The sequence below is a fragment of the Myiozetetes cayanensis genome, unplaced genomic scaffold, assembly GCF_022539395.1.
Source record: "Myiozetetes cayanensis isolate MyiCay16 unplaced genomic scaffold, myiCay2020 scf9, whole genome shotgun sequence".
NCBI classification, from domain to species: Eukaryota; Metazoa; Chordata; class Aves; order Passeriformes; family Tyrannidae; genus Myiozetetes; species Myiozetetes cayanensis.
Genome location: NW_026088185.1, coordinates 20,353,964 through 20,372,075, shown reverse-complemented (window position 1 = coordinate 20,372,075; position 18,112 = coordinate 20,353,964). Strand labels below are relative to the sequence as shown.

General features: G+C 39.7%; 1 protein-coding gene across 1 annotated transcript in view; it reads right to left on the bottom strand.

Annotated features, from left to right (window-relative positions):
- Positions 1-8,748, bottom strand: part of GRB14 (growth factor receptor bound protein 14) — a 59,124-nt gene extending 50,376 nt beyond the window's left edge. The window contains 3 exon segments of the mRNA XM_050339756.1: positions 6,913-7,042; positions 8,604-8,661; positions 8,664-8,748. Coding sequence (XP_050195713.1) covers positions 6,913-7,042; positions 8,604-8,661; positions 8,664-8,733 — 258 coding nt within the window. The 5' untranslated portion in view covers positions 8,734-8,748.
- Positions 8,749-18,112: the final 9,364 nt, after the last annotated feature.

Here is an 18,112-nt window from a genome sequence, read left to right as displayed (position 1 = left end):
ACAAAATCTTATGACAATAAAAGCATACAAATTCTATCATCTTACTGTAAATGTACAGTACACTACTTGGTATTTTCTCCTTCTTTCGCACAGCTTTTAATTCAAAGGGGGTTGTAAACCTTCAGTATGAAACATCTGTCAATTTTACCAAACCTGTTGCATTTAAGGTAATGTAACTATTAATCATGAACTCCATTCATGAGAGTTTAATCTTTTAATGTCAAATTCAATGAAACTGACTTATCAAAAGTGACTCAGCAGCATTAGAGAAATTCCCTGCAGTTTCACCCGGCTTTAACAGTCAAGTCAAAGGAATGGGCACTAATCCTAACCCTAACCCTGCCCTCATCACCTTGTAATTACAAAGTACTTTAGAGATATCACAAAATCAAAATACCAGGTAGTCAACTCAGAATTCAAGAGAAGAATATTAAAGAATCACTTTTTGGAAAATCAAGGTTTCCAAATTTACAGAGAAGGTTTTCTTTGAGGCTGATGAAGTCTGAGGCTGACTTTGAGGCTGATGAAGCCCAAAACAATCAAAATCCAAAGGATTATTAAAATCATTCCAATCTGACAAACAGTGGGGAAAATGTCTACCAGAATCTTTGACAGTACTGATGAATTTTTTATTTTATACAAGTACAAATTGCAAAAATTTAAGCCTAACATTTTCCTGATATAAGTAGATTAAACAACAAGCTTGCAGAGGTAATATCTTAGTAACAACAGAAGTTAGAATGACCTTGTTTTCTTGTATAAGAAAGGAAAAAAGAGAAACAAACATGCCATTTTTGTGAAGTTAGAATGTTTACAGTCTTTGTTTGGGTTCTTTTTGGACAGTAACCTATATATGTATGAAACATATTTATTTATATTCATTTAATATATGAAAATATTGAAAGTTCACAGTTTGACTGAAAGCAAATAATTTCTCATCTCTGAAAGAAAGATACACCAATGCAAAGAAGACAAAGTAAAATACAAAAAGAAGAAGAAAAAAAAAAACAAACAGATGATTATTCTGAAGTTTCCTCAGGCTGATGTATCAGACAGCTTGTGCTAAGGCACATCCAGTATAAACCAGGCAATATTCCTGATTGCTAAAATGAGAAATTGTTCAACCTTACCTTCTATTTTTACTATATAGACAAGTGACTTTCAGTCACAGTGTTAAGATAACTGGTCAAAGTACAAAGGTACATGCATTAAAATAGCAAGTTTTAATGGGTCTCTAAATAATTTTAATCTACTGTAATATCAATAAATCTTTCCTTGGTGGGCAGGTACAACCATGTATATGAAGAACAGAACAACAGACAAACTGGAGCAGACCACCAGATGTTACAACACAAAAGGGAGTCCAACTGAATCCTTTTTGCAATTCTTATATTAGAGAATTCATGTAAAAAACCTTGAACTCCTTAAGTTGTTTTTGTACAGAATGTTTCTACTGTTAATCTGTAAACCAGTTGGAAAGACTTTTTCCCTTCCCTTCTGACTTTCAAACTCTTTTTTGTATAATTTCAGGGGAAGACACAGGAAAAACTGATAAATGTTTAGAGGCTGGAAAGCAAAAAGACTTGAGAACTGATAAAGGAGGCTATGTGCAATGCTCTCCAACTTGGAAGGAAATCTAGTAAGAAACAGACAGACTGGAATTACAGAGTAAATTTAAGTAATGCATCTTTTGGTTGGAAAAGATGTCTCAGCCCTCGGAAATTACTTGGAAATTCATGCATTATTACATTTCAATAAAAAAACCTTTTGTTTTCGCACTGTTTAAAAGTCGAGCGAAAACAAATACATCGGCCAAAAAATCCATCACAAAAAGGTCTAAGAACCAAAGACTTAGACATTTACGTCTGCTAATAGAATTATATGCAAAGTTTTGAAGAACGAGGCTTCAAGAAGGTTCATTAGAAGACTGAATTATAGGTGTAAAAAAACTAACAGAACTCCAATTACAACAGTCAATGCTCAATATTACTCATAAACTTAGAATAGCACACATTCAAATAAACATCTCGTTGACATAAAATTCCTTTTAGCTCTTCTTTGTCAAAAAGCTTTACATGAAAATCTTTCTTAATACAAAAAGCAAAGCAATGTTCCACTACAATCACGTGTATTTGAGGTCCCTATACAATTGATTTCCTGGAAAGAACATTGTGAGTATATTTGGATTCTACGTGATAAAAATATCTACTTGTTTAGAACATCAAAAAAGACAAAGGTGGCAAGGTAAAATTTCAAAGATTTGAGTGTTCTTCACCTTGAGATTTACTTGAGTTTTATTTTTGCACTTCTAATTTAATTTAAAGAAACAAGGCACTAATTACCTTGAACTACTTTTGTCATGAAACACTTTTTGGCTTATCCTTGAGCAGGGCAAGATCTGTCACTGCAGTGCAAATGATTCAGGTTTTGTTTTCAGAAAGCCTTACAAACTAAGCTTTCATAAAACTACAGTAACCTCTTCTTAGTTCATTTGACCAAAGACAACCAAAAGCATATTAAAGAACAGAAAAAGTTTTCTTACAGTTAATATTTTTCCCTACTAATATCTATTTTGATCATAATTAGGGACAAAAGTACAAAGTGCCACTTCTTAGGGAACACAATTAGATTTTTCATACAAGTTCACAAACTCCACCTAATAACAGCAATTGCTTGATTCCTCAAAGGAAGGCAACATTTCCCACCATCCACTAAGCTGACCATACTATGCTGGACATGAGGGGAAAGTTGGGGGTTTGCCTGTTCAGGTAAGTCCTCCACCCTGAAACATGAAATTCAGCTTGTTTGAATGCACTTCACAGAATTATAGAATCATCAAGTCCAACCATCAATGCAGCACTACCACTGTGACCCCTAAACCACTAAACTGTATCACACAGATCCAAATGCAGATGCCTTTTAAAAACCTCCAGGGATGGTGACTCCACCACCTCCTTGGGCAACCTACTTCAATACCTGATCACCCTAACAGTGAAAAAGTTTTCTCTAATATCTAATCTGAATCTCCCCTGTCTCAGCTTAAGGTCATTTCCTCTAGTCCTCTCACTGTAGGCACAGTAAAAGAGACCTACCCCCACCTCAATGCACCCTCCTTTCCCAAGGTACCTCCTGAGCCTCCTCTTCTCCAGACTAAACAAACACAACTTCCTCAGCTGTTCCTCATAAGACATGTTTTCTAGACCTTTCACGAGCCTTGTGGCCCTTCACTTCAGTATCCCCAGGTCCTTTTTAACGTGAGGAGCCCAGAACTGGACACAGAACTCAAGGTGTGGCTTCACCAGTGCTGAGTACAGGGGTATGATCACTTCCCTGGTCCTGATGGCTACGCTATTCTAGATGCAAGCCAGGATGCCTTTGGCCTTCTTGGCCACCTGGGCACAGGCTGGACCTGGCACTTGGTCATGTTGAACCTCATGGTGTTGGTCTCATCCCATCAATTCAGCCTGTCCCAGGTCCCCCTGCCGGGCCTTCCCACCCCCCACCAGGCTGACACCCCAACCTAACTTGGTGCCATGCACAAATTTGCTAATGGTAGACTCAATCCCCTCACCTAGATCATCGATAAAGATGTTAAACAGGACTGGGCCCAACACTGATCCCTGGGGGACACCACTAGTGACCAGACGCCACATGGACGCAGCATTGTTCACCACCACTCTCTGGGCCCAGCCATCCAGCCAGCTCTTAACCCAGGGAAGAGAACACCTGTCGAAACCATGGGCTACCAACTTTTCCAAACTTCTTCAGTGAAAGGGTGGTTAAGCACTGGAACAGGCTGCCCAGGGACATGGTGGAGTCACCACCCTGGCACTGTTCAAGAAGCAGCTACATGTGGCACTTAGTGCTGTGGTTTAGTTGGGCGTGGTGGTGTTCAGTCAAAGGTTGAACTCGATGATCTTTTCAAATCTTAATGATTCCATGGTTCTTTGACTCTAAGATGTAACACCCTTCCAAACTGCAAGGGGGAAAGAGATGGGCAGCTGTGTTGATGAGGCAGACCAAATACTGTTCAGAGACACAGACATCCTACTTCCCAAGCACAGGGGCAACTCACTATTCTGCTAGGTGGCTTTTACCTATTTATTTTTATAAACTTATTTTCAGTGAGTCACCTCAACAAACATGCTGTTCAAGTAGCATGTTCAACGTTTTGAGAGGCTTATGATAAAAGATCATCAGAAGACAGTAAGAATTTCAGCTTAGAAAAACAAGAATTCAAAATAATGTTAATAGTCTATTTAGAAGTAGAAAGATTTCAGATGTCACAGGTGCTATGAATAAGAGAGCAGATACTCGTGACAACTTCTTTCTTCTCTAGAAGCGGAAAATCTTTTCTGGAGAGAAAAGCAAGACAGAAGAGGCTTTTTTTTTTTTTCCTTTTAGAAACACCCATTTTGATAATAGTTACCTACAAGACATAAGTAGAAATTCACTCTGCAATTTATCTTTACTATGCTTGAAATTAAAAGCACAGCAGAAAAAGAAACAATAAAAAAATCAAGCAATCTAAAAGAAGAATCACTGAAAACGTGTAGATCATCAGAGAGGCAACAGAAAAAATTCTGGCAGCTGTCAACACTATACACACAAAAAAAGTGCTTGAGAGTAGATGGTTTCTCTTAAGAGTTAGGAAACTATCAAACAGTAACAGTAACATTCACGACCTTGGAGGGTATATTCTATGAAATTTTTGTATTTGGATAATGTAGTTGCACTTTCCGCTGCTACAAAGTTGACAAAATAAGAGCACAGGGCGGAAAACACAACATTTCCAAGCACAGTTTCCACAGCCACTTGTGGGAAGTCAAAATCACAGCCAGTTCACTTCTCTTCACACACCTGCTTAGCGTTCCCTCTCTTTCCTTCTAAAACTTGAGCAATTTCATTAACCTATTAGAAGACTTCAACCTGAATTTCAAAGGTAAAAGTTTAATTTGACAGTTGCCATTTGGCCTTAACCTTTAATAACTTGAGATGAAGAACATAGGAACAGTCATGCTGAGTCTGACAAATAGTCTGCTTAGCCAAGTACCATTTCTCCTGCAGTAGCCATAAACAGACACCTAGGTGAAAGGCTTTTTGACAGAAACCATGGTCTTGTTAAAATGCCTCCAGAAAAATAACAGGAAGACTTCTCTCCATTTTTCTGGTAGCTGAAAAATGGGTCAGGCCCTCCGCAGACACAAGCATTACATTAGGTCACTTCTGTCAGGAAAACAGTTGTTCCTGATCCTGCTTTTACCAGAGAAAACACTACATTCCTAAATGGAAAACCAGGAGAAATGGAAGGACTGTGAGCAGAAATCACCACAAAAAGTATCACAAGAACCTTTATGAAGAAGCAGAAGTACAGTCAGTGAAGCTATGAACTTCAGCTTCTGAGAGACTGAAGTTAACACTTAGATGGCTTAACTGATCAAGCCAGTCAGTAATGGTTAACATGACTGGCCACAAAAGCAGATAGTTGACCTTTGTGTGTTAAATCTTGCTTAGAAAATCTACCCTCTATTGCAAGTACAAAGATTACCACAATGACTACAATTTAAGCCTGCAACATGACTAATTTAAAATATTTTTTTTAATGCAACTTCTAGTCCTTCTGTTCTGAAAGATAATGTTACCAACTCAGTGTTTTGCCTGCCTCTGTAGAGACAGTCAATGCTTCCACATTGCCCTAGCACAGAACTAGCACAATTTTACTCCACTGCCTTAGCAATGCTTCAGATTAATATTTCTTTTGTAGGAAAGGAACTAAAAGCAATAAAAGTAGTCCAGAAAGACACCACAGTTCTTTTTAGAGAACATACAAAAAATGGCAAGATAGAATTAGTGCAGTTTACCAGCCACATCTATATTTTTCACTGGAGCATGGGGGATAAGGCTCCTCCTTAAGGTGGCACAACTTTGCTAGCAAAGTTCTCCAGCAGGTGCACAGAAACAGTCATAACTGGTCAGCTTCAGAAAAGTTAACACAACTACAAGAAACTTCAACTTTCAGATAATTTCTTCATGAAAATCTAAAACCTGAATAATCAGCAGCAGCATAAGTTCTTACACCTCCAATATCATCCCTAAAACAGTTAAGACAGTGATCTTAAAGACCACTAAAAAAAGAGAATATAAAGGAGACAGTACTCCAAATCCCACAGATGTTCCTTGTCAGAACTCTTTCAAGTCTCGAGATGAGAAAAGAGAAATGAGACATGCAAGCTTTCAAAGAGTGAAACAGATCTTCGACACAAATAATTTCCATTAACTAGAAATTCCTCCTCCTCTACCCCTGCCCAGGATAACAAATACACTGTGTGGGAACACTATTGCCAGAGCACTGCCAGGTCTGTCTACCCACTCAGATCTTCCCTTGGCGTTCAGTTTAAGGTATTTATGAAAATATAGTAACATCAAACATACACAGAAAGATGTAGATGATACAAAAAATAGCCAAGTACACAGCATTTGCTCCTTCCCCATCAATTCAAGTTTTATCCTATTATCCTAGCAAAATTAGACCATCAGACAAGCTGTTCAGTGACTGTTAAAATCCTCTGTTCTATAAAACTGATGACAGTAATTGGAGGTGGGGAGGAAGGGAAGAAAGAAATTAACTTCTCATTTAAGGATATAAAGTACTGCCTGCCTGCCCCTGGTTCCACTTTAACCGAAAAATCTGCAGAGTCACACATAGACTCTGAGAAAGAACAGTCATGTCTTAAGTCACACATTCCAAACCCTTTTCTACAATCATCAATGACCTATAGAGAAAATTTCACAAAATTAACAGAAATATGGAACACCTCTAATAGAAAAATAATTTCATAAGTAACTGAGCTTTTCTTCAAGCTTTCATTAAAACACTTTATAAATTGTCAAATAATAATTTATACATCTTACCTGCTTTTTTCTTGAAGTTGCCTTGGGCAACAGACTGGCTGACAAAACTGATGCAAACGGCGAGCAACACAGCTCAGGAAAAGGATTTGGAATTGATGGGATCTCCAAAATATTGTCATCTTTTTTTCTCCTATTTCAACAGAATACATGATATCAAGTGATAATTGTAACAGCTGCTGTTAAAATTGCAATATCCAACCACAATACAAGACTAAGGCACTAAGACCATCATACTTCCTGGTTGCAGCAATTAGCTTTCTTTGTGCAGTTATTTTATTTAATCAGTAGGCTGAATATATTAACATACAGTGCCTAGCACTACTTGAAAGCAATCCAAGTATTCAGCTCTGAATATAAAGTTGTCTGAATATGTGTAAGTCTTTGCAGAGTAAGAACACAGATATATTTATATTGGCTTCTAAGGACATTAGTAAATATTTTGTTGTCCCTGTGTTTATGCCAATCCCTATGTACACATATTACAACAGTGGATGAATGTAACTTCTCAGTAAAACTTCCCAAGTATATCACAACAGTATTTTAAACAAATGGAAACTTTTTTTCACCAGGAGTCAAAGTGACTGACAAGGCAAAATACTGCAAAGCAACACATTCATTTCTGTTTTCAGTTAGTTTTGTACTTGAATCTCCACAGCTCCATCATAAAATAAATGTCTCAATTGTTGCTGGTTACTTAAATAGGATTGTGTCAGAAGTACCACCAAGAAGCATTTGCAAGATTAGTGAAGATAATCACTACTGTACTTGCTGAAGAGCTCAGTTATGCACTGGTTTAAAGTATCACATTAATAATGTGGTTGTTTAGACTGCTGTGTACATTATAGTGCACCGTTTTCTCACATAAAATATTGAACAGCACTTTGCCTACTTGATTTCATTTGGAGAGCAGCACCCAAAGCACTTGAAGTATTTGCGTCTGCCAACGTGTGAGTTGATGGTTCCAAGCTTAATATTTTACTTTATTGTCTTCTTTATTATCATTCCAGATTTCATATACTAATTAGAACAAAGTATGGAAAACCATCAAAGCAAGGTAATTATACAGCACGAAGATGTTTTCCAAAGTGATATTTAGCTGCAGAAGGAGCAAAAAATCCTGTAGGCAGTTTTAAGGTTTTGTAAACTTCAGTCTACCAAAACTCATCAGATGCTTCACGAAAAACCCTAGCTCCCAGCTTCCTTTACGAAGAACAGAGACCAATGCCTTTAAGAACAGCCTGAGAGGTAAAAAGCAGGGTGCACACCGCTGACAGCAATTGCAGCGGCATCGCTCACGGTGAAGCGGTTTTATGACACGAATATTCTGAGAAAGGCACTGCAAGGATAAAGTAGCGGCTGGCTCAACCTGACAAGGCAGGCTCGGCACTCCGGCTCCTTTCACCTTTAACTGGGAAACCTCAAAAAAAAAAAAAAAAAAAAATGGGTGGAGGGACACACACGGATTCGCAGCGGAGAAAAGTGTCTGCAGGGCCGGGAAACAACTTTTGAGCTCCAGGGAGGCGCGGGCCGGTCCCGGGCCAGGCAGCCCCCTCCTGCGCTTCGCCCCGAGCCGCCGCTCCCCGGCCCCCCCGGCCCCGCGTCCCGCCCGCAGGGCGCTGCGGAACCCCGACGGCACGGGCGGCCCTCGGGGGAGCGGGGGGCGGCGGCGCCCGCCCGGGCTCCGGCCTTACCTGTCGGGGGGCGCGGGCGGCGGGTCGCCCCCTGGGGGTCGGGGCGGCGGGCGGGGGAGCCGCGGGGGCCGCCGCCAGCGGGTTCCGCTGCCCGCCCAGCGCCGGGCACATCGGGCAGCGGGGCGGCCATCGGCGGCGGCGACGTCCTGGCGGGGCGGCACGGCCGGCGAGCGGCCCCGGCGCTGCCGGGCGCGCCGGGCGGAGGCTGCTCTCGCTCCCGCTGCGGAGGAGGGGGAGGCGACGGGGAGCGGGGAGGAAGCGCCGCCCGGGCGGCACCGAGCGCCTTCCCCGGCACACGTGCGCGGGCGGCGGCGGGGGCGGGCGGCCGCCGGCTCCGCGCTGCGACGGGGAGGCAGCGCCTGGGGCGGGCGGGGGCCGAGCCGTGCCCTTCGGCCGCCCCGCAGGCCCGGCGGCGGAGCCAGGCGGGCCCGGCAGGTGCGCGGCCCCGGCGGCCGAGGCCGCGGTGTGACCCCGCGGGGCCGGGGCGCCGAGGGCAGCGGGAGGCCCGCCGAGCGGGCCCTGCCCCCCGGTGCCTCAGCCCCTGCCCCGAGCGGGGGTCCCGCAGCCGGCGCTACCCTCGGCCTGACACGCGACCTCGTGCCCCGGGCGGGGCAGCGGCTCCGGCCGCACTCCGCCGGACGGGCCTGGCACTCGGCTCGACGCCTGACAAATCATTAACTAAGCTGCCCCGTCCCTCTGTGCGTCGGGAATTTGTGATTATGCCTTGGAGAAATAAGGAATGACCGAGGCGGGGTAACAGACCCATTGCCTTGTACCAGAAAAGCAGCTCGTGGGCTCCTGGCTGGGCTCAGGACCCACGTCCAGCCAGAGCTCCGAGGAAAGGGAAGAGGTTTTCCCTCCCCTGCAGCCTGCACCTGCCCCGCTTTAGGTACACAAAAACCTTAGTGGCATTTCCGTGACCCTCCTTATCAGCATTTATCCTGTTTCAAAATACAAAATGCCACCTGGCTGTACGAAGAACAGTTTGATAGCACCAAGCAGAGTACGTAAATTTGTGCAAAGTAGTCAGTTTCACAGTCAAAAAAGGAAAGACCAGCCCCCGGCAGAGACAGCTGGACGTAGAAACCTTCTGACTGTCCTTGGCATGCTCAGGGGCAGTAACTGAGATGTCAGACTGGTGAAAATACAGAACACTTTGAGGCAATTGCTTTGCTGTTTTCCTGAACCCACTGAAGAAATCATCACACACAAGCCCAAATTTCAATTCTGGAGAAGGATTTTTCTGTCACAGAAGCAATACTTACGGTTTTCATTTTGGCTGAGTCACAGATGATTTTGCAGGACATTTATTTTCAATGGAACGAAGGATTCCTTGTCCCCTGAACAGCTCATTCTCTTATGCTGACAGCAGAAATATAAGTCTGAGTTGATTAACAGTTCTTACATACAGAGTTTGGCAAATATATCAGGAATTTTACAGGGTCAGACAATTGACTGGATTTGCTCACTGCTTGTGAACAGCTATCTTTTTACACAACTGCACAGACTAGATCACGGTGGTTTTTTGCCTAATTGATTCACAGGCATAAACATGGCATGTCTCAAAACAATAGAAGGAAGGACAACTGGTATAGGTGCTCTAGGTAGAAAACTTAGGTTGGCAAGAGATAAAAACGTGCAGGTGGCAATTGTATGCTGATATTCATCAACATTTAAAAAGTTCAGCCACAAAAAGAAATTATGTTTTTAACTTTTCACCTAGTCTGTGCAACTTGTTACATAGTTGCCAGCTGACATACCTGCCACGTTTTTGTCTTTGGCTTAGTCATGTAATTGTTTTAAAAGGCCAGGCAAATAAAAAACACAATTAGAAGGAATAATAGCAAATAAATTAAATACTTCTATTTTTCTAAATAGAAATTAGCTAAGAATCTAATTAGTCATGACAGCAACAATGCCACTTGTAGGAAAGATCAACAAAAAATGCTATTATAATTTCACTTGCACGTAGTAATAAATAAATTAAGTTTTTTCATTATCTCATAACCTGTCCTGATCCTTGCTGCTGTCAGTGTTTTCTATGGGAATAGCACTGTATGTGGAAAATACAGTCAGTGGAATACAGAGGCAAAGAAGGACCTACATGATTGCTTCAGTGTAGCATTGGAAATGTTGCTTAGGGGAGAATGTGAAACTAAAGGTTCTCCTGACTTACTGTTTCTCTTTGCAAATAACTCTAAGAATAAAAAAGGCTTCCTGAGCTTGGCTAAAGATATCTGAGAGCATTTGACCCAGAATCTGTGCAGGCGTAACCTTCTGTAACTCTTTGTTTGAATAAGTACAAAGCCAGTAATCTCTGAACAATTAATAGAGTTAATATTAAAAGGCTGGCAGATTCCTGCTAAGTCCTGACACCAAAATATTTGTTGAGCTGTGTGACTTGATTTCCTTTTCATAGTAAATACACCTAAACTGCCTAATGTGGTTTTTGATACTTGCTATGCTTGTGCAGCACAGTGGTTCTTGTTTTAAGACTTACCATTCCCCTAAAACTAAATTTCTCAGCATTCTTCAATATTCAACTCAGTAAGTCTGGGTTTTTTTCCCCCTCTTTTAATTTAATCTTTGTTAGTCCTAATCAGGTCCAGGTGTTTACCAAGTAAAATTAAAATATACGTTGAGAAAAATCTCAACAGATTCAAGCTATTCAGTATGCACCCCACTTCCAGAAAATCAAGCTCTTCAGTTCTCAAAAGCCTATGTGCTGTTTAAAATCACAACACTTGATTAATGTGACAAAATTATGCCTTTAATTAGAGTAAACTTTCACAGTTATTCCTGACAGAGTGAAGGTTTAGAAAATCCAAGCCACTTGTGATTATCTTTGAAAACTGTAGAGGATTTTTGTTGGATTTTTTGGGTTACCACTCCACACATTCCCCCTTGCTTTTATCAAAATATTCACAAGTGGTTTTGTATGTATAATGGCTTTACCATAAAAGGCTTCACTACAATTTCTTAAAGATGGTTACACTAAGAAAACTAATGTCATACTTTACACCATCTTTTCTCTTAGCTGCAGTAGTACACAGGAGAATTATCTCTACTGAAGTACAAGACTGAAGCCACAGAAATAGCTACCTTTTCTAGTGCAAGGCTGTAACCAGTCATTAGTCTTGTCTCCCCATAAAATGTTTTCTCTAAAAGCCCCCCAAAATAAATTGCATCAGAAGTAATGATACAGAGGATCACATTAAGAAAAAAGTTCAGTAAAAAAGGCATGCCCCAATTTAAATGTATTTATCAACTTAATGGACTTAGAATACGTTGAACACATATTATGATCCTGGTAAAATGAGCTGTGCATTCTTGTTCTTGAGCATTTCAAAAGCCCATTTTAAACTTTTTAAATGGGCCCAAGTACTTCATGAGAGCCAAATTTATCCATTGAGCATTAGTAGAGATACCACTAGCTAACTCCTTGGCAGTAGTCCAAAAGTCTTTGAAAAGTATCTGTGATTGAATGTTTCGTGAGGGGTCTTTCCTATTACAGCTCGCACTGATGTTAAGTTTAGAATGATTACTAAAACGTGTATCTCTTATTGCGGATAAGGAAAAGGTTCCAATGGATTAAATCAGTACAACCTGTCTCAGTCATTCCCACAAGCTGCTTTTCAACCTAATCTGAAACTCACTGTGGGTACAGTAACGCAAATTGCAGCACAGTAACACTCTGGTGTTCCCCCTGACTAAATGCTCTTTTTCAGTACTTACTATCAAGAAGCAGATTTGCACTTGTGATTTGCACTGTGACAGCTTTGTCCTCAGACAGAACATCCCCCGATGGAATTTCGCCTTGAGCTGTAACAAAGGATCAGAATTAAATCCTGTGTGGGGTTTTGAGAATAGGAATGATACCCTTCAAATCAATCAAATTAAATCAAATCAAGGGCTTATGATTTCTGAAAGGTCGTTGCAGCTAAGAACAAATAATTAGGTTCAGTGTAGGGTTGACTGGGTGGCATGTAGGGCTTGTGACGCGCAGGTCAGACAACGTGACATACTGGCTTCTGCTCCCTGCACTGAGGCTGCATCAAATCAGTCACTCAGCAACATCTGTAATAAACGATGCATCTGCAATGGCCAACCTTGAACTTCTCTAAGGCATCAAGTTTCCTCCTAGAGAGAACTGTAATAGTCCAGGGTGCATATTACATATGTATGGATTACAGTGGCTAGGTCTGCATCTAATGGTAGTTGAAGGTTGTCAGTTCACTTCCAGAAATAACTGCAGCAGTATATTATGTGGTTCATTTGTCCATAACTACCCTTAGTACCACAACATCTACTGGACTAGATGTAATCTTCTGGGTAGTTATGGACAAATGAACCACATAATATACTGCTGCAGTTATTTCTGGAAGTGAATTGACATGTGGATGACTTTAAACATCACATAAATCTATTTAGCTAAATTAAACAGACGATGTTTCACAACAGCAGAGTACTGCTGATACTTTTTACAGCCCTATTTCTGTAACTCCACCTCACACAAAGAAGACAATTTCTGATCTTGCATGCCCTCCAAATCCTGCACAAAACCCCACAACTATTATGGAGGGAAGGTTTCAGGTGACTAAGTTATCTATGGTACTCCTTGTGTTTATCCAGCACATAGAAGTTCAGTTTACATAATGTGAGTTGTTGGGAAATCAGATTCAAATCCTTAATGCTAATCATTTTGTAGAGTGAGAAACAAAATACAAGCATTAACCCCCACAGAAAAAACAACCAACCAAACAAACAAAACCAAAACCCAACAAACCCAAACCAAAAACCAACCAAAAACACCAAACAAACCCAAGCCAACCCCCAAAAAACCCCAAGAAGAAATGTAGAGGTAAAATGACTTTCTACAAACAGCCACAGTCTCAGCCATTTCTGAGCTGCTGCCAAGGACACTGAAACAGCAGAACCAGACAAAGCGCAGTAAGACTCTCCAGATATGTGCAAAGAGGAAGACAAATGTCAGGTTCTTTTGGGCTAAAAGAAACAACATACCTGCTCAGACTCAAGGCAGGCAGCATTCCACTTCTGTTATCAGTGTACAAGGATGCTATATGAAATTTGAAGATAAAATGGATTCTGCATTTTGAAAAATTGATGTCCAGAGATTCGTTTGCCTAAATGCAGACATCCAATACCAATTTAGATACCTATTCTACCATGGCCCAAGAAGGCATGGATTTCCTGTTCATCCTATGTCACGTGTGACTGTCCAGTGTGGATGTTTCAGATATCATTGGGCATTAAATACGGCAACAGACACTTGTATTTAGGTGCCTGGATTTCACTCATATTGTTTCTTTGCTGCTTCTATAACACACAGCTTATAACAGACTATCCACGACTTTAAGAAACAAAGTGAAAGTCTGGTAACATTGGACATATTGCAGTGTAAAGGTGGATTTTGGAAACTTTCGTCAGCTCTAAGGAGATTTTTCTCTAATTCTAGGAACAGTAAGAAATTTAAAACTTGTACATGTGCTTATCTGCATGAATGTGAAGGGAGACGTAATTCTTTTCTTCCAAAATCACTAGAAGAATTTAGCCCAGATTTGTACCCCCAAATTTGCACCAGCCCTGGTTGAGCAAAGAAATTTCCAAATCAATCTATGTGTGCATGAGCAATTTAGAATACCTTGAAAATGGGTTCTGAAATGGAAAGCTCTGCTGAACCCTGATGATAGAATCATTATGTTCCTGCCAAATGACAGAAACCAAACAAATGCTTATCAGTCCAGCTGGAATTCCTAAGGTAGTGCCTCTGTATGATAACATACCTGCCACCATTTTAATACATCACCTGGTAGGACGTTTAGTACTCTTTGGAATTAATCAATCACACAGAGAAGGCCATTTGCTCTGTCTCAAGAGTTTTTCCAAGAAGTCTATATTCAGGAAATGAGATATTCAATAAACCTTTGAAAAATCAACCTACCATTCATATTTTAAAAGCATTGTGCTGACTACTTGGAAGTTATTATATTAAAAGGTTATTAATGCAAATCTCTGTAATTCAGGAACCCTATCTAACAATGACAGTTTCAGCACTTATTAAGGACCTAATTATCACAACATCAGTGCACCTAACATTTTAATGTATTTATTCCCTTCATACGGATGAGTAAATGTTTGCATCTTTATGTGCCTGAACACATTTAAAAATTAACCCTAAGTGGGTAGTCAGAGTACCTGACTGTAGACATGTTACAGTCTACAAGTAAGGCTGGCCATCACCAAGGAGAGAAAAACAGAAGACTCCAGGGGTCAACTAAAAAACCTAAGGGGTTTAGTGCTGACAGCCATCCCAGGATAACTTTTTGTTTCCTCTGAATACAGGGAAAACCTAAGGAGAACTGCCTTCTGACTTGTGCATCTCATTTTGCTGTCAAAAATTAAATGCAATCTGTTTGCTAAGTGATTTTCTTAAAATCTAATGGAATTTGTGGCTGAGCGAGGAATGAAAACTCATGAGTCCAAAATTAGTACTCTAACAATCAGGCCATCCTTCTTTGTATAATAGTTTCTTGTTTCTAAAAATATAAAAAGGTAAAATGCATTAATACTTTGGTACTCCAAACAATAAATCAGCTTTAGATCTGGTCCAAAAGGCAATTTTCCTTTGAGCTGGAGAAAAAAGTACATTTCCCTTTGATTTCATGTTTATTGAAGCTGTGCTCTGGAGTTGTTTAGTAGCTTCTCTATTTCATTTAAAAAGTGGGTTTTTTCTAATAGTCCTAATTTTACCATGACAGATAGAAGAGTTTCATAACACTAAATGTAAGCAACCTTCTAGTTCACTTTGTGTATTTATGAAGGAGATATTACACAATACATGAATAATAACATGCAAGATAATACCAGACAATTGTGTTACACATAATGGCCCTATAAATTCTATTTAACCATCAAAAAGTCTTACAAAATTTCCCTTGGGAGATTGAGGGGGATTGAGAAAAACACTGGCTACTGAACAAGTTCATAAATAATTTTCACCTGACTTTGAAGAAATTTAACATTTGATGTATCTGAAGTATTTGGGAAGGATCATAAACTGAGATCATATCTAAAATTAAGAAAATTGTTATAGCCACTCAGCCCTTTTAAATCCAACCTTCAGTGTTCTCCTTCAGTTCCATAAACTTATCCCAATCCATTATACTTGTCTGAGAATTCAATATGAGAAAGCAAAATGGTTTGGGGGCTTTTTTTCACATTATTTGAACTTATTTTATAAAACAGTGACAGTGCAGTTTTCAGACTTAAAACCCCCTTGAGCTTTCATCACTCTAATACACCTCCTTCTCATAATGTCCAGATCTTCATACATCCACGCTCAACATAAATTTCTCATACTTTCTTATGACTGGATTTCTCTGCTACTGGATCACTCCAGCTGACATATCCATTCCACAGATGGACAAAGCATACAGTCATATTTCTGTCAAATTCACCACAGCACATGATAAAGAATCTGTAGTAGCTTTATGCTTTTGTGTTTTCATTATGGGCTGTGGGAGGACAGACAATAACTAATATAGCAAAAAGCCTACTGGTGAAAGTTCAACCCATCGAAAACCTCTTAAGAAATGTGAACTAACAAAGTGAGTTTGAAGATTCTTCTTTCTGTGGCAACTCTTCAAGGCCTCAAGCCCATTTTGTCTTATTGTCAAGCCATGGCCACAGAGCCAATAACACCTGTTTATCATATTAATCCAGGATGTATCACTGAGAAACTTACTAACTGACATATAGTATTTTGTGCAAGTCCCTTAGCTAAACTCTAATTGATATTCCCCAGCCTGCATGGTTTTAGTTGGAGAAGTTACTTTGCAGTAGCTGGAGGTGGCCCATTAAATATTGCATTTGATCCAATGTAATTTCAGTTCAGCAATAGGTGAAGAGAGTTAATTTTTGCCTGGGATAAGTTTTGTTTCATTGCAGCTTGGATGTTTGAGTTTCCATGGGGAGTAAGAAACCACCATCTAATACAAGACTTCCAAACATTTTACATTTAAAATGTCTTTAAAAGAAAGGTGTAAGATATTTTATTATAACAGTCCCTTTGGAACATTTCTCCTTTTGTTTATTTAAAGGAAAAATCTACCATTAAGTGATTTATTAACATATTAAAACCCCATTCCATTTTCTACAGAGTTTGGCTGGCTCTCAAGCAAGAACGTAGGCTTCTATTATAACATATTGGGAGCTTTCAGAACCAAAGCAATTCATAATAAATTTATTCAAATTGACACATTTCTGGTTACAATGTCTTCATTATTTCTTCAGAGTTATGAAACATGCATTATACCACTGTAACCACAGTACTAGTCAAGGAAATCTAATTTTCTGTGAAGTCTGTTTGTACAGTCATCATGTAGCTCAAGGCATACATTTGATTATTTTCTTGTACTGTTTCTTATATTGGTGTTATTCCAAAGGCTCTGGTGATATTATTACCTCATTACATCTAATTCTAAAAAACAGTCTTGCACGGCAGGTTCTAAAAATATATCGCTACATAACAAATTAGAAATAATTACATCACTAAAATCTATTAGGCATACTTGAAGAGAAGTGTATTTCACATTATTTTATATATTTCAAACACTTTTCTCTTTAAGCAGTTACATGCATTTTATCATCATAGCCAGCAAGCTAGGCAATATTTTATTCAATTCAAATTAAAGCTGAATTAAATTAACACAGAATAGAATTCCTGAATCATGAGAACACAATCATTAAAATGATCAACATAAACCAAAAAAGAACTTTTTAAAGCAAAATCAAAAGGTTCTCCATAAGTATATTTTCTCTCATACTTTATTTATTAAATTCTTCTAACAAGAACGAAGTGAATTATAATCAAAAAAAAAAAAACAAACCACAGCTGATAGCTTCTTTTACAGCTTCTTAGGATGGAAAGGTTTTTTTCTCTCTCACTTTGCTGTCAGAAATGAAAGCCTGAACTGCAATTATTAAAGGTCTGAATTTGCATTTTTCAGCAATCCAGAGAAATGAGAGCAGCTACTGTTATGAGCATTACCATTATAAAGTTCTTTGTATATAGAGCTTCTAACAAAGTTGTTGGTCAGCTGTTTGTTAGATGCCTTGCCAGTCATCAGATAATCTTATTGTAGATCAAAAAGAACAGCAAATTAAAATGGTAGTTTTGTATACTCATAGCTGGTAAATCCTCTGTAAACTAACGCAACCGGACGCAGTGCCCAGTGCTAGAAGTGAATGCAGGAGGCTTGCAGAAGTTAAAGATATATTATTGGATTTGTTTGTAAATAGCTATTAGGATTTTTGTCTCCAAACATAGTTCTCTTTTTCCCTAGTTCTTCTTGTTAAGCTGGCTGGACTGGACACCTTACAGAGCTAAAAACTCCCTTAAGCCCATATGTCTCAAGCTTAGTGTATTTTGAACAGCTATTTGAGGATGAACACTGAAGTCAAAAAGACCCCTGATAAGATCTTTTTGG